At 38.5% G+C, this 22,788-nt stretch overlaps 1 protein-coding gene across 1 annotated transcript in view; it reads right to left on the minus strand.

Moving 5' to 3' along the window:
• The window catches only part of IL1RAPL2 (interleukin 1 receptor accessory protein like 2), a 1,136,852-nt gene that overhangs the window by 475,866 nt on the left and 638,198 nt on the right, over nucleotides 1-22,788 (minus strand). Inside the window, exon 5 of the mRNA XM_032250933.1 lies at nucleotides 14,824-14,977. Within this exon, the coding sequence (XP_032106824.1) occupies nucleotides 14,824-14,977 (154 nt within the window). The remainder of the gene's footprint in view (nucleotides 1-14,823; nucleotides 14,978-22,788) is intronic.

The raw sequence follows: 22,788 nt of genomic DNA on the forward strand, positions 1-22,788 counted from the left end.
ATTTCAGGAAATAGCACTACTCTCTACCCTATTTCTAAAACCAAAAACCCAGGAATCATAATGAGAAAGTATAGTCATTTCTATCTCTATATTATCACTTAAATCTGTCTACTTTTTTTCTATCTATATTACCACCCTTCTGACCCAAGCCACCATCATCTTTCTTTTACAGCTGACACATACTGTTCCATCTAAAATATTTTTCACCTGCTTTTCATCTAGGTGGCTTTTTATTAACACTCATGGTCCAGCCTCAATTTTATTTTGCTTCAAGTAGACCATCCCCAATCTCAATTAGTCTTTGTTTTCTTCCTTATAATTATGTATTGCAATATATAATTATACATGTATCCATATGTTTATTCACTTAATCTCTGTCTATTCTCCTCCCTCTCATTATACGTCAAGCTCTCTCAGGACAGAAATCATGCCTTTTTAAATTTATCTAATTACCCAGAACAGTGAGTATTTCATGAATGTTAAAAGAATATCAAATGTATTACATGTAGAGCGAGGGTGAATAACCACTTCATTAGATATTTGTTCACTTGTTCCAAAATATCCTTTTCACCTTTCACCTCATATGCAATTTGGGAGGTAAATTAAATAGCATCATGAAGACAATTTTATTAGCACAAAATGTAAGGGTAACAATATTAAAAAATGTTGATTTTAGGAGTAAGAGGGATTGGGTAATTAAACTATGATTTAAAATGCCTTTTATCGTATTTATCATTCAACTATTATGCTACAGTTTATGGTGAAACTATGATGTTTTCATCATCAGCATTAAGCAAACAACTAGGATATTGACCCAATAGCTTCAAAACATCATTATTACTGCCTTTCTATCTCATTTTCCCAGAATATAGCTAGAGAGAGTTATCAGACACTATAAGGTGAGCTCCAATGCAAATGACTCAAAACACACAAAATATTTAAATTAATCCATTCAACAAACATACTAACTACTCTATGACAGACACACAAGTAGTTATTCCTCCAGGCCAGACAGAGAGGATCAAGGCAATGTGCCCCAGAAAGGAACTAATCTTCTTTTCCTGCAGACCTGTTCCCATGAGACTGATCACTTAGGCTTCTGTATCTGGTGGTTGCCAGTTGCTCTTCAGGATCCCCACTGGAGCCCAGTGCCAAATCATGGAGACATTTCTAACTATGTAAAGTGCTCCTGGTACCAAGAAATGATTTATGGACTTGAACTGATGAATTATTTTCCTATTTGACAGCCAAAGGAGGACATTCAACTGCCTTTATAAACCACCAGGGATGAATCATAATGACATAAGGAAACGCTAGACAGGAAAAGGCCAGTTTCTTCAACATGCTTGTCCTCGAGATTCATTTCCACCTCAGCTTCGTCTTAGCAGCTTTTGCTCTTGGCTCAGACATCACTTAATTGTCTTGCTGGCTGAAAAAACTCATTTACACAGGCAACAATATTTGCTCTGACCACCTTAATTGACAAATTATTCCACATGATTGCATCTCCTTGAATAAAATAGTTCTGCCTGAAATATTAATATCTATTTATATGGCTCTTTGCTTGAGTTTTTAATAGCCCCTGGTTAACTTTCTATTTTTTTCCATTCAAGCTCTGTAAATGAAGCACTCTATTAACAATAGCAATTTGTCTTAGACCATTTTTCAGGCTGCTTTCTTGTCATGAAATGACCACGAACTCACCTTGGCAAGCTTTCCAGTAATAATAATGATGATAATAATACTAATTATAATATAGTCATGAATTGCTTAACAATGGGAATACATTGTGAAAAATGTGTCATTAGGTGATTTGATCATGGTGTGAATATCATAGATTGTCCTTATACAAGCTTTGATGGTATAGCCTACTACACACTTAGGCTATATGATTGCTCTTAGGCTTAAAACCTGTACAGCATGTTAGTGTGCTCAATACTATAGACAACTGTAATACAATGGTAAGGATTTGTGTATCTAAATATAATTAAACATAGAAAACATATAAGTATTATAATCTTATGGGACCACCATTTTATATACAGTCTATCATTGACCAAAATATCATTATGCATGCAGACTGGAATTAATACAATTTATTGCGTACCTACAGTACCTACTATTTCCAGTCGCCATACTAAGTGTTTTTTTTAACGTAACACAGCAACACCAGTCCCATTCTTCAAAGGGAATAACCTGAAGTTCCAAGGAGTAAATTAATTTGTTCAAAGTCACACAGCTAGTATCAGAATCAGGATTTAAATTATAATTTTCTGGCTCCAAAACATGGATGGCAGGAACAAATTGGATTTCAGATTTTCCAATAATCTCTTAGAAACAAATTATTTGTTTGGGCTAGGCACGATGGCTCAAGCCTACAGACCCAGCACTTTAGGAGGCCAAGGTAAGTGGATCATTTGAGGTCAGGAGTTCAACACCAGCCTGGCCATATGGTAAAACCCTGTCTCTACCAAAAATACAAAAATTAGCCGGGTATGGAGGTGCATGCCTGTAATCTCAGCTATTCAGGAGGCTGAGACAGGAGAATCGCTTGAACCTGGGAGGCCAAGGTTGCAGTGAGCCAAGATCGCAGCACTGCACTCAAGCATGGGCAACAAAGCGAAACTCTGTCTCAAAAGCAATTCTTTGTTTGGCTAAAATCACTTTATATTTTAATCTACATTTTTGGAAACATTTTTCGTCTAGATATCTTGTTCAGCATAAGGTATTAACGTTCTATGTTTAAGAACATTTGTAGCCAGGCATGGTGGCTCATGCCTGTAATCTCAGCACTCTGGGAGGCTGAGGTGAGCAGATCACAAAGTCGAGATCGAGACCATCCTGGCCAACATGGTGAAACCCCGTCTCTACTAAAAATACAAAAAAATTAGCTGGGCATCGTGGCGTGCATCTGTAGTCCCAGCTACTTGGGAGGCTGAGGCAGGAGAATTGCTTGAACCCAGGAGGTGGAGGTTGCGGTGAGTCGAGGTCGTGCCACTGCACTCCAGCCTAGTGCCTGGTGATGGAGTGAGACTCTATCTCAGAAAAAAAAAAAAAAAAAAAAAAAATTAGCTGGGCATGGTGGTGCATGCCTGTAGTCCCAGATACTCAGGAGGCTGAGGCAGGATAATCACTTGAACGAAGGAGGCAGAGGTTGCAGTGAGCCGAGATCATGCCACTGCACTCCAGCCTGGAGATAGAGCAAGACTCTGTCTCAAAAAAAATAATAATAATAATTGTTCCAGTCAAATCATATCATAGTAGTATGTGCAGTCGATAATTTTATAAGCATTTACCAGTGGGAGGGGCTCAGTCTTTGAAAAAAAAACAACCACCTGAGGCTTTATTCCACCAGCATCATTTAGTTGTTGTAGGACGTTGAGAAAAATTACTTAAATTCCAAAATTTCAATTTCCACATCTATGAAGCAGGGCTAAAATGACAAACAATACAGGATTCCAAGCTGATCAAATGAGATGATACATAGGAAACACAGAGCCTAGCTTCTATTTTCATAATTTTCTGTTGTATCTAAATATTAAGGCAAACCTTTGTATAGGGAGCAGCAGATCTTGAGGAGCCCTAACATAATTGGTGTTACAAGATCTATACAAAGAAGCTCTCTTATAAATTATTACTATAAATTAATATCCAACAATGTGGTGAAAACTTTTGCAAAATTATCAAGGGAATTCAGGAGAAAAAAGCAGGTGATTATAGGATGAAATTAGTCTCTGATGTCTTCATGAGGAAATTACAGAAGTGTAAAATATGTAGTAGCAAAGAGTAGAAAGAGCATGAAGCAGGCAGGCAAGCAGGAAGGAACAGAACTTGTGACATGTATTGAGCACTGTTGTGTGCAGGAGCCATTCAGGTAATTTGCAACAGGGTGCTTTAAGAGTAAAGTTTTGAAATAAACATGGGTTCAAATCCTAGCTCCATCACTTACTATGGTGTGTGATCACAACAAGTAACTTATCTTCTCTGACTCTTCATTTCTTCCCTTACAAAATACAGGAAATAATCACCAGCCTTTTGAGGTTGTTAGAAGCTTTTACTGATTAGAAAGTACAATCCTTGACCTAATAAATGATAGTTCTCTGAGCATCTGCTCCACTCTATTGGATCTAGTTCATGGCTCATCTCCCTCTGTACCAAGCTCCTAGTTTTCATTCTTATGGAAGGGTGCCTTGATGGAATTTTCTCATTTTGCTCAAACCACTGCTTTCAGGTTGAGAGAGAGCAGAGTAGCTGAGACTCTCACAAATATGCATAATGGACCTAAGAAAATCTGTTCCCATGGATCTCAGGGAACTACATACCTGGGAATCACAGTCTAACCCCTTCCCAAGAATCCCTTCCCCCAGCACTAACTTGGCGTCAGAGAAGGCAGTCAAAGAGTCAATGATCACCTCAGGTGCTGGATGAGAGCCACTGGAGCGCAACTGGCCTGAATTGGACACATTTGCCATATACTGCTGTCATGTGCTCTAACTTGTTCACTCCCACCTCTCCAAACTGGTCTCCTCCACAGTTGCTTGCAAAATAAGCCCACAGGAATGAATGCTCTCACAGTCCCTGAGTCTACAGAAAAATAAGACTGTTTTTTTTTTTTCTTATAGAACAGTTAATAGTGTTTGTTAATTTCCCTGTAGGGCATAGAGACATGACACAAAATCTTTCCTGGGACAAAAACTGGCAATCCTCTTTATGGCTGTTATCAACAGGGTTAATAGATATCCCTGTGTCATAGGTTGGGGCAGAATGAAGGAAATCAGGGAGAGAAAGGAGAGACAAAATAAGGGTGCAGAAGAAGGAAAAAAGTCTCTCTATAGACTCATATCCAAGGCTCTTTTTTTCCAGTGATCCTCAGTAGGATTTTTTTGTTCTAGTTCCCCAAGGTCATGACTAGTGTTGATTTTGTTTCTAGAAGGAACAAGCAGCCACCTGCAGGGTAGAGTGTGAAGCTCTGGGAAAGGGCCCCCACAGGCAAAGTCCCCAGAAATTCCCAGCATTAGTCATGCCTATGAGTTACATAATTGAAATATCTATTAAATTACAAATATGTTAGCTGAGAAGGGAAATATTTTTGGTCTTTATCAGTCGAGAATTTTTTAGCTCATTGACATATTAGATTAGCCCCAGGAGAAAGCAAGGATCTGAGGAGATGAGCTATAGAGAAGACAGGCCATTGAAACATTTAAAAGAGGCAAATAAGAGACAAAGATATCATCCAGGGTAGGCTGGGTAGACTAGGAAAGGCCAAGGTCACCCAGAAAGGGAGAAGAAAGCCTTGGAGGAAAGGCAAAGAAACTGCTGCAAGCCGGTTTTGGTCATGAGATTTCTGCACTTTGCAAAAGAACAGTCAATTATGAAAATGCACAGTCAGTCGTATGAATGTTCCCTTAATTCAGCCAAGAATTATTGACTGCAGTGGTTGTTCCTTATTAGGTCACACAAAGGGTACAAATGAGGTACATTTTCATGTGATAATCAGGACATGTGCATTCAGATCATGTTAAGTGCTTGCTCAGAGTGAACATGAAATAGAACATATGCCTATGATTTGTTCCCTTCAGTGCTTCACATCACACCGCTTCAGGGCAGCTTTAAGACGGGTGCTTTATCCCCAGGGCTCTTCCTTTATCTGTAACACTGGAAACCAACTTGCTTCACCATCTAAATCATTCACTTTTCAAAGGTGATCAATTTGTCAATATCCCTCCCATAGTATTACATCCATAAATTGGTTCCCCTTCACTTTTCTTGAATTAACCAGTCTACTGGATGGTATGATTAGGATGGCTTCTGAATGCTGTTCCCAGTTTGTCTATTAACTGTTCTCCAGGCCACTTTAGGTTTTTTTTCTTTAAATTTTTTTCCACTCACTGCTAGAGATGGAAATAGTGGAACAGAGTCTGAGTCAGTCACACAGTCAGTCGCTTGTTTAAAAGTCCCATTGAACCAAATCTTTAAAGGCAAAAGCCACAAACGTGTAGTCCCCAAGGTGAATTTAGCATACAAGCTGTTTTATTTGGTCTACAGAGTGCTTTACAATTCAGGGATTTCCACATCAAAATCCAGACTTCTGGCATCTCTTATAGATCAGAGGGCCTAGCAATATTGGATTCTCATGGCAGCAATCAGCTAGGGTTGAGTCAGTACAGCTAGTACTCTCCAATTTTTTCTTCAGTTGTTGCTTCACACACGTGGTCCACCTCACATTGTGGACATGACCTGCTTGGCTGCTGGAAGCATTTGAGTATTGTTTTTTTATTTTTTGAGATGGAGTTTCACTCTTGTTGCCCAGGCTGGAGTGCAATAGTGCAATCTTGGCTCACTGCAACCTCCACCTCCTGGGTTCAAGAAATTCTCCTGCCTCAGCCTCCCGAGTAGCTGGGATTACAGGCATGCGCCACCACCACACCTGGCTGATTTTTTTTTTTTTTTTTGTAGAGGCAGTATTTCTCCATGTTGGTCAGGCTTGTCTCAAACTCCCAACCTCAGGTGTTCCATCCACCTTGGCCTCCCAAAGTGCTGGGATTGCAGGCATGAGCCACTGCACCAGGCTGCATTTCAGTATTGTTAGCAGTTATCTCTGCTGATTTGGTTTCAAATATCAGTAGTAAATGGTTTTCCTTTTAGAATCAGAAATAGTTCTTCCAAAAAACAAAACAATGGATTGGCATATGAACATTTTAGATAAAAGGTTATTTCAGAGATTCTTATGCTGGAGCTCTGGAGTAACCAACTTTGGAATCCTCCTTGAGTTGTATCTCTTCTTCTGGCCTAGTACCCAAGATTCAGGGACAGCAGACAGAGTAACAGTGGGATAGAGAAGGAAAAGCATAACTAGGACTTCTTAGATAGGGATTCTAGTCCTAGCTGTGCCATTCACTAGCTGATATCCTACGGTCATTGTTTTTAGCTCTCTGAGCCAAGATTAATAACAATAATACTAATAGTATGTTTGTTGACAATTCTATAAAGTTCTTATAACACAATGAGATCCCAGAAGTTAAAGTGCTTTGAAATTATAATGTGCTCTACAAACACAATCTTATTTGTACCCACTTAAAATATTTACCAATCAAGCACTCAACCAAACCAAGCTACAAATAATTTTTTAATACTTGCCATATGCTCAGCACTTAGAGACTTAAAAATAAAAACTCAACAAATCCATTCCCTTAAGAAGCTTACAGGATGGTCGAAAAGATAAACAATGGGAAAAAATATGTAATAATAATCATAACATAAATGCCAAATAAATATTTTACTTAAACTGTTGATGTTACAGGCATTAGTAAGACAATAAAGCCAGGTACTCATTTGACTACTCAGCTTTCGTAAAGTTTGCTCTGTGAAACTTAGTATCCTCAATGCTCTGGGGGCTGAGAGTATTATGTATTCATACAAGTTTAGGAAATGTTTTAAAAATATATCCCATCCACCCACCGCCCTTTTTGTTTTTGAGATGGAGTCTCACTCTGTCACCCAGGCTGGAGTACAGTGGCCTGCTCTCAGCTCACTGCAACCTCCACCTCCCAGGTTCAAGCGATTCTCCTGCTTGAAGCCTCCTGAGTAGCTGCATTTACAGGTGTGTGCCACTGGAGTCAGCTTTTTTTTTATTATTATTATTTTTAATAGAGATGGGGTTTCATCATATTGGTCAGGTTGGTCTTGAACTCCTACCTTAAGCAATCCATCCACCTCAGCCTCCCAAAGCTCTGGGATTACAGGCATGAGCCACCATGCCCAGGCCCCAAACCCCTTTTAAAAAATTAAAGTACATATTACATATTATAGGCACTAAGGTGCCCTGAGATACCCTACCAAAAAGATGACTATTTAATTTTGACCTGGCAGATAAACAAATAGCTACAGAGCTTCTCTTCTCCCTTCCCCACTCTTCTCTCATTCTTTCCTTTCCTCCTCTCCTCTCCTTTCCTCTTCTTTCTCTCTTGGAAAGCTCTTGGAAATAACTCTCTTAACATTTCTTAGAATCAGAGTTCCACAAAACATAACTTGAGAAGCACTATTCTAGTGAATAACTTTTTTCCCCCCCACAGGTTCCAAAGGGGAACATATTTCTGTCTCTACCTGTCTGCTTTCAGAACCACATTACAAACTTGGACCCTGAACTTCTTGTTGTACATAGTAGGCACTGATTTATGTGTTGATTGATCTTTACCAACTGAACCAACATTATTTAACTGGACATTCATCTATTGCTTCACTTCCACTAGCTTGAAATCATAGTCATAACTGCAATGAACATCATTGGAATATTTTCACTCAATATAAATTATCATACTAGTAGGACCATATGGCATCAAAACACAAAACTTAGTAAATTCTATCTCTCATGCATTCTTAATTTTTCTGGAGCCTCACTTTTCCTTGCTTCTTTCATGGCACCACCCCACATGCAGATTTAATTCTGTGTCCTTCTCCTAATGATCTTAACTAAAGTGCTAAGAGCTAAGGACTAGGCTCAAAAATGCCAAGTATATTTTTTGGGGGATATCTAAATTCTAATAGGGAATTATTGAAGACCAAATTGTGAATGTTCAAAAAGGATATCATAGTGGAATGATAGACATTGTGTCCAATATTTTGGTTTCTGTTCTCAAGTCACGCAACATATATTTGGTGAGTGAAATCATGTAGTTTTTTGCCCGGTGGTGATTAAAAAGCTACATTTGAGAAATGGAAAGACCTAGGTTTATATCTGTGTTCTGCCAATTACTAGGTATGTGAATTTGGGCATATCATTTCACCTCTCTAAGTTTTAGTTTATTTCTCTATAAATGGGGACAATAATAGTAACCACTGTAGGGGGGCAGGCAGAAAATTCCCCTTGGCCCTCTGAAGATTTGCTGAAAAATCAACTCACAAAAGGCAGAATAATTAGAGAAAAGCATATACTTTTATCTAACATGTATACACTGTATACGCAGGAGCCTTCAGAATGAAGACCCAAAGATACAGGGAAAATTGCCAATTTTTATGCTTAGGTTCAACAAAGAATGGACAGTCATGCAGGCATATGATTTGACAAAAGGACTATGATCTAATGCTAATAAGCTGAGTGGGGAAAACCAGCAAGGCCTGTCTGTCTAGATTTTTGTAGGCTTCTTGAGCACATATTCTTTCATTTTGGGCATGGGGCAGGACCCTCTCTGGAATGGGGACCTTATGACCTGCAGTTAAACAAGGCAGGTCAAATAATTTCTTTATGGCCATTTTTCACACAGAGAAGTGGAGAGAAAGAGTAATATTTTTAGGTTTTATGGCTAAGCTTTAGGGGAAAGGGGTTCTGGTTTCTATGACCTGCTTTGGGGAAGAGGGATTCTAGTTTCTATGTCTAGCCTCAGAAGAGGGTGGGGAGAATGGGACTGAGAGACATGAAGGCAGGAAAAGGTCAGAGACAAACTTGCTCCTGAGTCCTTCATTTTGAGGTATTGTTTTCTGAGCCCCGATACAACCCTCACATGTTAGTTGTGAGGACCAAATAAGAAAATGAACAAAAACCTCTAAATGCAATGTATGCTGCACAGTGAGCTCTCAATAGATGATAGCTCTCTGGGAGCCCCTTTTATGATTATTACGGAGTTGCCAGCTTAGAGATTCCTTCTGTTGTATTATCTTTATTCAGTCAAAATCCCCGTTTCTATTTATGTCACGAACACTCCACCTTATTGCTATGTTCCACTGTTGTTTTCTAAACTCACCCTCCTCCACGGTGTCTCAACATTAACAGTAGAAGGATAAATAAAGAGCCAGGACCACAAAAAGCCTTTTTTCAAACCTGAATATGAAATTGCTTCCTCTGTGTGTAAATAGCTGCCATTTTCCACACCAGAGGAAGGTTTTTCTAACAAGCTATGTCATCTAAATGACACCTGCAACAAGGCACTACAATTAAGCTTTGCAAAGTGGAATTAAAGGCACTTGCTAAAGCCACGCATTTGAACATATTCACCAAAGACTGATCCCAGATCCCACTCACAGTTTTACGCCAAGCTTTATATCCAGATTGCTTTGTTACTATTGCTTAATAGTAATCTAGCAGCAAATCTTTCAATCATATTCAAGGAATAAAACCCTCTTCCTACAGTATTCAAATGCCAATGAGTTAGGAGATTACCCCTAATGTTTGAAAAGTCTCCAATCAGGGACTCTAAAGCTGTCTGCAATAATCAGGAGGAGAGGTGTTACTTGCATATTCACTGGGAAACAGGTTAGTGGTTTCTTCTAAGTAGCCAATGCTCACATTTAAAAGCTGCATAAAAGTGTGAATTTGTGAATGATTTGCCAGGTGGATGGTGAATTTCCTTCCAAATAAAGATAACTAGTTCCAGCTTCCTTCTTGTGTCCATTGTGAAGAATCCCTATAAGTAAGTAATGTCTGCCTTTGACCTTCTCAAGGCAGACTTTCTCTTTTTATCCCTAGAGACTCTATCCTATTATGTTGCTAACTCTCTCCTATTCTTCTCCTTTTTCCATTATCACCTGTACTACAATTCTCACCATCTTATAACCAACTCTCCCTTCTTACTTTTTCATTTAAATTAGCCCTCTGCACAAATTCAACACGAGAATAAAGAAATAAAAAAACCCTTAAAATAGCATATAGCCACCTAAAATATGCTGTGGGAAATAAAACTGTCTGCCATAGGCATCATTAGCAAATGACCTAAACATGCTACTGTGCAGGTCTATTTGTTGTTAAACCCTTCCCTATGCATCTGCAGCCTTCAAAGGTATAAAAAGAAATTTCCACAAAAACATCACACAAGTCTGCTATGATTTATATAATAAAAGTGTTTCAGAAAAGTTGCATTTAAATGAAATCCTTCAATGCAGAAAGAAAGCTAACTAAGGGAATATTACGGCATATATGGAGAAATAATTTCATTAAAGTAAATTACAATCTTCTAGTTTATCAGTATTGACTATCTGGATCTTTTTATACTTGACCTTATTAAGGCAAATGGTACCTATGTACCTTTAGGAAACATTTGTTTTACTGAAGCTATATTTCTCAAAATTATAAATTTAAAAAGAATAGTCAGAAAATAAGCTTTAGAAATTTGGCAATCTTTCAAAATTTGCATAAGGGAAATACACCATCTTAAAGAACCTTTATCTACATAATTTTATAATTAACCAACTCTCTTAATGTCATATTGAAATTCTTATCCCATGCTAAACTCAAAACAAGTATGAGTCGTTACTCTTTAAATAATCCTAACCTTATATTTTGAATTATGAGAAGACAATCAGTTTGTTAATGTTTTCATATTATTGAGCATACAAAGCAGTGTGTAAGTTATATAATGTTCCAAAAAAGAATAAACTTTCACAGAGTAACCTCTTGAACTCCCATACCAAGCAGCCATTTTGTTTCTACATCAAACATTTAAACTGTGTGAATAAATACAGAAACGTGATACTCTTTTTTTGAGACAGTCTCTCTCTGTTGACTAGGCTGGAGCGCAGTGGGGTGATCTCAGCTCACCACAACCTCTGCCTCCCGGGTTCAAGTGATTCTCCTGCCTCATTCTTCCAAGTAGCTGGGACTACAGGCATGTTCCACCATGCCTGGCTAATTTCTGTATTTTTAGTAGAGACAGGGTTTCACTATGTTGGCCAGGCTGGTCTCAATCTCCTGACCTTGTGATCCGCCTGCCTCAGTCACCCAAAGTGCTGGGATTACAGGTGTGAGCCACCGCACCCACCTGATACTTTCTTATATGAATGATGACCACTGGCCTAAGGATAATCATAAACAAATTTTGAATTACCTTTTCCAGCTCCTAGCTTGTTGCCTGGCATGTAGCATATACTCAGTGAAAAATATTTATTTAAGTGATAAGTGAATAAATGACTGCTTTCCCTAGTTGAAGTGTTTCACCCACACACTACCTTGACACATTTTCCTTGGTTACCATGATTTCTATTTTCATGGCAGGTCTTAGGAATTTAAAGGAAATAAGTTGAGGCCCATAAAAATCAGTGTGTGTGTGTGTATACGCTAACATACTCACAAAATAATCAAACCTATGACTTTAACTTGTTAACACCATTCTCTCCTCTAGTGTCTCTCAAAACATGATCCTTGAAAAGCAGAAAACAGAATCACCTGGACAAAAAGGTAAATGGTAAATCCCTAGTCTTACTGATGTACTTAATTAGAATCTAAGGGGGAAATGAAGATCTTCATTTAAAGATCTTCATCTTCATCCCATCCGAGTCCCTTCTATGATTCTGATTCACATTAAATTTTGAGGTCCTCTTCAAGGTATTCAAATGAAATTTTAGATCTGTAGTTCAACTATACTAAATGTTTAAAACAAGTAAATTAACATCTTATAAAATACACAAAATAAGTAGCTCTAGCTCTCTTTCCGGAATCTAAAATGAAATAAAAGAAGCAAATGTGTTGTCCACAGAACCCATTTGATGTGAGTGAAAAGGAGGTTAGGTGTTTACTTTATTCCAGTTCAACTTAAAACTCAAGCCAAATACTATAATGTTACAACATTCAGCAAATGATCCAAAATGAAAGTGCTCTGCAAGCATCTCATAAGGAATGGTGATTGTGGTCAAAGTGATGCTTCAAGGCTTTGTGCATGGTCAGGTCACTTATTAATTATGTACAACTGCCCATGATTGAATTTTCTGCCATGAATGAGGCAGGGAAGTCTAGTTCATGTTGAAGAAACCAGAAACTAATCAAAAGCAGATCTTTGCTACTTGGAATTGGCCCAAAATTGTAGTTATTTTGAAAGCTCACGGGGAAAAGAACATGCAATTCTAATCAAAAGAATTATTTAAACTTGCATAGAAGGTACTCTACAAAAATCAAACTAAGAAGTAAAACTGTCCTTTATTTGTATAGTGAAGTAATATATAGGTATATTACATATTAGTTTATTAAATATATATATTTAATTATATATATATATATATACACACACATATATATATATACACACTACCTGTGTTAACATTTAGAATTTTGAAAAAGACAAAAATAATGACTCTCAAGGATCAAAAACTTAATTAAATATATGGATTATAGCAATGGACTTAGCAAGTATTAATTAGTTGATTGATTTTAACACTACCTCAAAAAGGTCAGCCAGACCTTTTTGAACATTTTTTAACAAAAATAAAATAGAAGAAAAATTGTATTGCAAACATTAGCAAGAGTATGTTATAATTAATCAACTGTCTGATGTTGGCATTAGATGGTTAAACAGGTAATACCCAAGCGCATTAATCATAAGTCAGGTAATGCAATCAATATTGCAATTGTCCTAATAATTTCAAAGTTTAACATGGCTTGAATATTATCCAAAATATAAATATGTATGTTTGTACATACAAACATACACACACATACTTTTTTATATTTAAAGTATATAATAATATGTTTTACACATACATAGTAAAATGATTACTACAGTCAAACAAATTAGCATATCGATCTTCTCATATGTTTATTTTTGTGGTAACAGCACCTAAAGTCTACTCTTTTAGGAAATCTTTAACATACAATATTACTTTATTTTTTTTTTTTTTTGACTCTGTTGCCCATGCTGTAGTGCACTGGCATGATCTCCGCTTACTGCAACCTCAGCCTCCCAGGACTCCAAGCGACTCTCCTGTCTCAGCCTCCCAAGTAGCTGGAATTATAGGCACACACCACAATGCCTGGTTTTTTTTTTTTTTTTTTTTTAATTTTTATTAGAGAGAGAGTTTCACCATGTTGGCCAGGCTGGTCTCGAATTCCTGACCTCAGGTGATCCACCTGCCTTGGCCTCCCAAAGTGTTGGGATTATAGGCATAAGCTACTATGCCAGCCTCAGCGTATAATATTACTAACTATAGTCATCATGCCATACATTAAATCACTAGACTTATTAATCCTATATAACTGCAACTTTGTATGTACCTTTTGACCTACCTACATTTCCTTATTCTCCATTCTCTGCCCTGTAACCACTTTTCTACTCTATTTTGCAACACATTCAACTTTTTTTAGGTTCCACATATGAGATTATAATACATGTGACATATATAATAGGAAAATTAGTCAAGGTTTGTTAGTGAACCTTAGTAAGTAGCTTTTTGTCATACAATTTCTTAGATCCCATGATATTCGTTGGAAGGAATATCTTTTTGGTACTAGATTTTGTCTTATGTCTCTGAAAACTACTTCCTAAAATTCTCTAACGGGTGAAAATATTCTGAGTATATCTCTTCTACTAGCTTACATTTTGTTTGTACTTCAGATTTAAAACACACATATGCATGTTCTTCATTTAGAGTTGCTCTAAGAATCACTAGAAACAATAACATCATTCACTTATGAAGAATTTTGCATAAATGATATTTTGAATGTAGTCTAAGAAGATTTCATTCCAAAAATCCAACAGACTCTCATTCTAAAATCAGCTTTCACCTACAAGGAGATTCCACAAATGAGTTAAGTCAAAATTCTAGAATAGTTCCACTATATATTTTCTGAGATGTTAAATAATAATGATCGATTGAAGAGTTCGGAACCTTTCATAAAGGCAGAGAACAGATACGCAGCAATTAGGCCTTTGTTCTCTAAATTATTTTTTCATATTTCATATATTGCTTTTACTCAATATAACTTATTAATAGCAAGTTTCTAAACTGTTTGATTTGCAGGCAATTCTATATTCACGGAAAGTTGGCTCTTTGAACAAAGCTCTTGCTTCCCAAAACAAATTATACTTAAAATCTCATTTGCCATAAATTTGTAGAACTGATTCCTACCTGTAACTTTCAATTCAGTTGTTCGTCTTACAAGTTTTCCTTCATATTTAAGTTCACATGTATAATTTCCTCCATCTTCTTCTTGAACTTCTTGGATCAGAAGAGCATTTCCTTTCTGTATTATTATGCTTCTCCACAATTTTGGCTTGCATTCCTGCAGATAAAATATTTGCAAGTAAGCAAAAAATAAAAGTTCACAGACTACATCTCAGTACTGGCAAATTAGTACTTTTACTTTTTTTGTATTCTTTAGTTTTCAAAATATGTAACTAAGGAGTTAAGTCAATGACCAAGAAAAATCACAAATCTGTCCAATTGTATCCAATATCACAACTATTGTACTACAAGCCACTTTAAAGGCCTGACCCTGAGAGCAAGAAGTCTTTAGAGGCATTCCAGAAAAATAAATAGAATAGCATAGAAGCTCCCCAAATACAAGAGAGATATAGCAGAACCTTAACGGGCACTAAATATTAGTATAATGTCTTGGTTCTTTCTATTTGACAGGAATATTTCCTAAGAGTCCTAAGAGGACATGGTTTATTTAGCCACTTAGTATACTCCAGGTGAGTCTTAAGTATTATTAAACATTCATAATAGGATTTTATATTGGCAATGAAGTTTACAACTGTTTCATTAATTACTCCTTATTGAAAAACTAATACTAGTACTCCAGAATCTCTCTCCTTATAGTCAAGAAATGCATGTGGGGGTGGAGAGAGTAGGAATATAAAATATTAAGTTTAAGTTAAAAAATTAAATTAAGCTAGAAACATAGCTAGGTAAAATGAGGACACACTTTGTTAAAGTAAGCCTGGAGAAATCATCCACTTACACTCTTGAGTTCAGTGATATATAACTACAGAATAAGATTACGGTTTTGAAGCCAATTCTGTTACTCTCCTGATAGGAATGTGAGGGAATCTTGCTCCCAAGATTGGACTTCCCTAGAAAGGAATGTTTAATACTTTTCCAGAAAGTGACAAGAATATAACAATAGCCAAGTATGTAAGAATATTCAGGCAAGTATCTTTGTCTTTTAGGAATTCTCTCAGACTGCTTGTTAGATGTTGTCCCATTCTGTCTATCATTCACCTCAAATGTTCAACCAAAGTGATAACCAAATGCTGTACCAACATCAGTCGAAGTGCAGGGGATAGCTGTTAGGGAGTGCCAAATATTCAAGGCAAAATCATTTCATCGCCAGGCATGGTGGCTCACGCCTGTAATCCCAGCACTTTGGGATGCTGAGGTGGGCAGATCACCTGAGGTCAGGAGTTCAAGACTAGCCTGGCCAACATGATGAAGCCCCAACGCTACTAAAAATACAAAAATTAGTGGGTGAGATGGCATGCATCTCTAATTCCAGCTAATTGGGAGGCTGAGGCAGGAGAGTTGCTTGAATCAAGGAAGCAGAGGTTGCAGTGAGCTGAGATCATTCCACTGCACTCCATCCTGGGCAATAAGAATGAGACTCTGTCTCAAAAAAAAAAAAAAAAAAAAAAAAAAAAACAGTATTTTATCATGTAAATTGTCAATTCTGAGTCTGTCAGTTGAGGCAACAAATAAATTGATTTTGAAGCAGATGATGTGAACAATAATCGAGAGCACTTTTACTTTCCCCACTATAGTGTATACAACATCTGCATCTAGCATTCTTCACCTCTGCCCTCCATACACATATCTTAAAAATTCATGTAAAGTTAGAATCTATGCTGACTCTCAATCCCCAGCTGTGAGTGCTTATGTATTTGTGTGCATATGTGTGTGTACATCTGTGCGTAAGTGATCTGAGACAGCAAGTACTCATTTTTTTTTTCACGATAACAGCATTTTTTCTTTCATGTTAGTGGGAGTTTTGACAACAAAACACACAAACTGGTGCTTAAATTCACAGGTATAATATTTAAGAGATATGCTTGCTTTATGTTCAATACAACTACCCACACACATTGTCAGAGAGTAAATAAATGTAATACTACTGAGGGCATGTAGGTATAAGAATGCTTCACTCCCTAGGGTCTTTCCGAAGAACAGTTAAGGGCCTGTCTGAAATTATATTATGTACCATGTCTGGCAAGGTTTATCACCTATATGAAATTTGCTTCTGAGTTAAACCTTGGGATATAAGATTTCTGGGAAAATGAAGAAGAAAGTCTGAACACAGAGAAAAAGAAACAGCCCAGCTGCCACTGTCACCATACAATAATAATCCACAATTATTTTCGCATTGCTTCCAACTCTGATAGCCTCAGATTTCTAAAGAATCATTCTGAAGGTCATTAAACAAAAATATGGTCCCTCTGGGCATTTTGAGAGGGAAGGAAAATGAAAACTGAGCTGTTGCGCTTTCAAACAACAGTGGTGGGGGTGGGCAAATAAGCCCACACACTCATTCAAAGACAAATGGTGTCATTTGCTAATGTCATTTTGGGGAAAGTCCATATGCAATTAATTCTAACAATTTTCATTTTCTCTGCTGTTTTGCTTTTTTTTTCCCCAGGAAGTAAAAACTAAAGAGTGCATAGGAATTGGAAAATAACTCCTGATGAACAGCCTAGAATCTTTATATGTTCTTTGCGAAATAGATCAAGACAGTCCCATGTGCTTTCCAAGTTGCTATCTAGCCTTATAAAGTGTTCTTTGTATCCTATAGGGGTTTTTTTTTTAAAACTGTGGCTTAAGAATATGTTGTCTTCGGGTCACCAACATCCCTCTGGAGACAATGTAGTATAGATGGAAAGGCAAACTGGCTTTAGGGCAAGAAATCTCTAGGTTAAAATCTGGGGCTCTCCCAAGTTCTGTGATCTTCAGCAAATTTGCTTATGGGAATAATATTCACTACCATGCGAGCAGCCAGAATCCAGAGACTTGCAGGTTTATTCATTACATTCTTGTTAGGCAGCACTATACGGAGTGGTCATATAGCACGGAGAATTCCCAAAGGTTCCTAAACCTTTCTAATACTCGATTATATCCCTTTACAACCTCCAGCTTTGCTTGGTGAAAATTGGTGCTAATGAACTGATCAGATACAAAGAAATCTTCACTAATTGGCTAACTATCCCCAACAAAGTAACACTTTAACCCACAGAAAATGTATGGCTCCTAAGAGGCCCCTCAACCCCTAATTTTAGTAGGTGGGAAGAGGAACTATATTTTGGTCAGAAGAGCTTTAATACTGCCTTTCCCATCACACTATATAGATGATCATCCTGCCTCCACTAATTCACCTTTTACAAAGTTACTTTGTTGGCTCTTCTGCCTCAGTCTGGATTCCTATCTAGACTCTCAGAAGTCTTCCAGGCTCTTTGTTCCATTATCTGAACTCTTTCTCCTCTAAGCTGCTGGCTGCTAGGCTTACTGCTGTCATTGCTTCTCTCCTGCTCACTACCTTCCTAATGAACAGAAAATATTGACATATGTATTAGTCTGTTCTTATGCTGCTATGGAGAAATACCCAAGACTGGGGAATTTATAAAGAAAGGAGGTTCAATTCACTCACAATTCTGCATGGCTGGGGGTGCTTCAGGAAACTTACAATCATGGAGAAAGGTACCTCTTCACAGGGTGGCAGGAGACAGAATGAGTGCCCAGCAAAGGGAGAATTGCCTTATAAAACTATCAGATCTCGTGAGAACTCACTCACTATCACAAGAACAGGATGGTGGAAACCACCCCCATGATTCAATAATCTCCATCTGGTCCCTTCCATGATACATGGGGATTATGGGAACTACAATTCAAGATGAGATTTGAGTATGGACACAGACAAAGCATATCACCATGCCTTATTTCTCCAGAACTGTTTAATTCTAGGAACATACTAGACAAAGAATTTGAAGTGCATAGGTTAAGTCTCAAGATGTTTGTCTATCTGAGGGCAGGACAAACTACCAAAGGCTTAAATGTGAACAGTCCCCTAATACTGAACTCACTGAGTAATTCCCCTACTATTTATTGTCTCTGGGACTATTTAGCTTCATCACCTTGAAAATGTTGCTGAGAATCTATCTTGCTAGAGTTGCTTAAGTTCAACAATCAGCTTTGTTTTGTGACCTGGCTATCACCTCACAGAGTAGTTTGTTGTAAGACATCCTTACTCAGTCAACATAATCTGAACACTTAAAGCCCAGCTTCTTTCCTTTCCCTCCCTGCCTTCCTAAGTGACAAATGTCCTTTGCCAGTAGTTGCTGGGTTGAAAGCTCAGAATGCACAATGAAGACATCTGTTTACCAAGAACCCTAAAGTAACCTGTTGTCAGCCATATTTGGATCTTAGAGTTTACAACCTGAAATATTTACCACTGTACTCACAGTCTACTTCTGAGATATTATCATCATACCTACAGGTGGTTTTTTAAATCCATTTGATTTGGTGATTGTGGTTACTTTAGTGCCATTCAGAGCACATGACTCATTCCCCATGGCAAGAACAACAGAAAGATTGATTGCAATATTTCTTCTGAACCGGAAGTTTAACCACAAAGCAGCTATGCGACCATAAACCAATCATGTAACATCTAGTCCTCAAACACCTTTGTTTGAATACCCAATATTCACCCCCTCAGACCAACTTTTCTCCTTTCCCCTGGAGACTATATTCTTCCACAGGGCATCTAGACATCTGTTTAAAAATTTTTAGGGGGCTGGGCACAGTGGGTCCCACCTATAATCCCAGCACTTTGGGAGGCCAAGGTGGGTGGATGGATAATGTGAGTTCAGGAGTTTGAGACCAGCCTGACCAACACGGAGAAACTCCATCTCTACTAAAAATACAAAATTATCCAGGTGTGATGGCACATGCCTATAAACCCAGCTACTCGGGAGGCTGAGGCAGGAGAATCACTTGAACCCAGGTTGCAGTGAGCCAAGATCACACCATTGCACTCCAGCCTGAGCAACAAGAGCAAAACTCTATCTGAAAATAATAATACTAATAATAATATTTAGGGAAACTGAAATTTCTACAGTTTAAGATGGAAGAGACAATTAGGAGTGCAATTGGAAATTAGGTATGAGCCTTGTCCTTTTCGGCCTATCTCTACTCCAAACCCTTAGGATAACCAACTACAAGGAGTCCTTCCCGTCCAAGCTCTATTTCTCCAACTTTTTATCTTTACTGTCTTAACGTTGATATTGGTAGCCCACAGTGGTTAAGAATATAAGTTCTAGGCTAAAACATTTGGGTTAGAATCCCAAGTAGTATGTTTTTTAGCATGCTACTAAATCAATCTAAGCCTCAGTTGCTTCACTTATTAAAAATAACAAGTGGTGATAACATTTACCAATTGGGATGATTATAAAGATTAAATGAGTTGATAAATGTAAATACTCTGTATTATAGGGCATCACTTGCTAAAACTACTCAATAATATTAACTATTATTCTATTAATTTTGTTACCTTCAGTACTTTGCTTTCAGGTTATACATACCACGTATTATGATATATTAATGATCGTCAGGAGTTAATGTAACTCAAATTTCTATAGCAGTCTAGAGACAATACTTTAATCCAAAGTTATCATTCTAATGCTAACTTCTGGTTTCCAGTCTGACATGTAAAGGGCTTAGGAGTCATCACTACTATCCTCACAACAAGAAAAAAGCCAAACAGGCCATGCGTGGTGACTCACACCTGTAATCCCAGCACTTTGGGAGGCCAAGGCAGGTGGATCACAAGGCCAGGACTTAGAGACTAGCCTGGCCAAGATGTTGAAACCCCGACTCTACTAAAAAAATACAAAAATTAGCTGGGTGCAGTGGCACATGCCTGTAATCCCAGCTACTCAGGAGGCTGAGGCAGGAGAATTGCTTGAACCTGGGAGGCGGAGGTTGCAGTGAGCAGAGAGCACACCATTGCACTCTAGCCTGGGTGACAGAGTGAGAATCCATCTCAAAAAAAAAAAAAAAAAAAAAAGCCAAACAAACTGAACATCAATAACCTTTTTCAGATGCATTAGATAACTGAGGTCACAAAGAAAACCACTTCCCCAAAAACTGGAGAAACAGGAGAATGAAGAGAATCACAGTTCACTGGGAACAGAAGCAGCTGCATGAGCCAGGAACTGGTATGAACTCTTTACCCTTTTCTAGTCTTTGACATGGAGAAAGAAACTATCCAACTATAAGTCCTTTTAGCCTTTGAAGTGGAGGAAGAAAAAAAATGCTAGCTCCAGCAGTCCTAGCCTTTCTGTCTTAACTAGTGGGTGGAAGAGAAGCTGAGAAGCACTTGTGGTCACAGTTCAGCAAAAAGGTTCACTAAAAAGCTGAGACCTAGTCATAATATTATATAGCACTTACCCTCCCCCCGTATCTTACCAATACATCAATCAGGATTTCTGTCTAATAATAAGGCGTCACAATTAAAAGAACTGCACAACTCACATCTTATTTAAGAAGTCTCCAGGGAACCCCAAAGACAATAGAAGCTTGAAAAACAGGGACACCAGGAAGAATTGTAGCTTCTAACACCAACAATTATAGAAAACAGTAAACACACCCTTACTGTTAGCCAGAAAAATGTAAAAACCTCATACTAAAGGCCTATTTACCTCAGTTCCTTTTTACCCAGTCAATACATCATGTCTGGCTTTCAATGAAAAATTACAAGGTATATCAGACAAAACAAACAAACAACAACAACAACAACAAAAACAGCTTCAAGAGACAGCAAGCATCAGAAACAGACTAAGATATGAAGTGGCCTGGATGGCTGACTAGAATCAGCTAGCATGTGTGGCTCTCACAGAGAGGAACAGAAGGGGTGAGTAAATACAACACCTTCAGCTGAAACATCCAGGTACTCACATTGAGACTAATCAAGAAAACAACTTGACCTGTGGAGAGTGAAGAAAAGCAAGACAGGACGATGGCCCACCTGAAAGCAATACGGAGCCAGGAGAACCTCCTCTGTGCAGAGAAATGGTGAGTGAAAGTGTGACCACAGGAAACCACACTTCTCCTACAGATCTTTGCAACCCTCAGATCAGCGGAACCCCATATGAACCCATTCCACCAGGGTCTTCAGTCTGCTGGACAGAGCTATGTGGATTCTTGGCAGAGTAGCCACTCAAGCATGTGAGGATTCTTTATATATTCAGGCTTTCCAGTAAAAGCAGCTTCACCTCTAGCAAAGTGGGAGGTTGGACACCCATCCATGTTCCTAGTAAAGAGGCTGAATCCAGGGGGCTGAGCAGCAACAGCCTGCAGGCCCCACGTCCACAGCACCTAACAGAATAAGGCTTGGAATTCCAGCTAGCCACCGGTAGCAGCACTGCACCTTCCTAAAAAGGAGCTCCTGGGGCCGGGGACAGGGGGAATCTTTGCTGTTTGGGTGACTTAGCCATTCCAGCCTGCAGGCTTTGGAGGGTCTAAGCTGATGAAGGTTGGAAGGGACCCCCCGGCACAGCACAGCTGCTCTGCCAAAACATGGTCAGACTGCTTTGATCCTTTTCCTCATCACTGGACGGGACTTCCCAAACCAGGCCTGTAGCCACCCCTGCTGGTATTCTCCAGCCAAAAGAAATTTGTAACCTCTATGGGATGGAGATCCAAGAGGGAGGGGCAAGTCACTATGGTTGCTGTTTGTGTGACAGCCATTTCAACCTTCAGGCTTTGGAGAGTCCAAGCTGACCAGGGGCAGAAGGGATTCCCCAGCACAAAACAGCTTCTCTACGAAAATATGGCCAGGCTGCTTCTTTAAGTGAGTCCCCAGTCCCATTCCTACTCACTGAGTGGGACTTCCCAAAACTGGGCCTGCAGCCACCCCTGCCGGTGTTCGCTGGCTAACGAAGATTTGTAACCTCCCTGGGATGAAGCTCTCAGAGGGAGGGGTGAGCCATCATCTTTGCTGTTTGTAAAACTTAGCTGTTCCAACTTCGGGGCTTTGGAGTGTCCAAGGCAATCAGGGGCTAGATCAGACCCCTAGCACAGCACAGCTGTTGTATCAAAATGTGGCAGGCT

Source organism: Sapajus apella, unplaced genomic scaffold (assembly GCF_009761245.1).
Source record: "Sapajus apella isolate SASKATOON/1434 unplaced genomic scaffold, GSC_monkey_1.0 scaffold73, whole genome shotgun sequence".
NCBI lineage: Eukaryota > Metazoa > Chordata > Mammalia > Primates > Cebidae > Sapajus > Sapajus apella.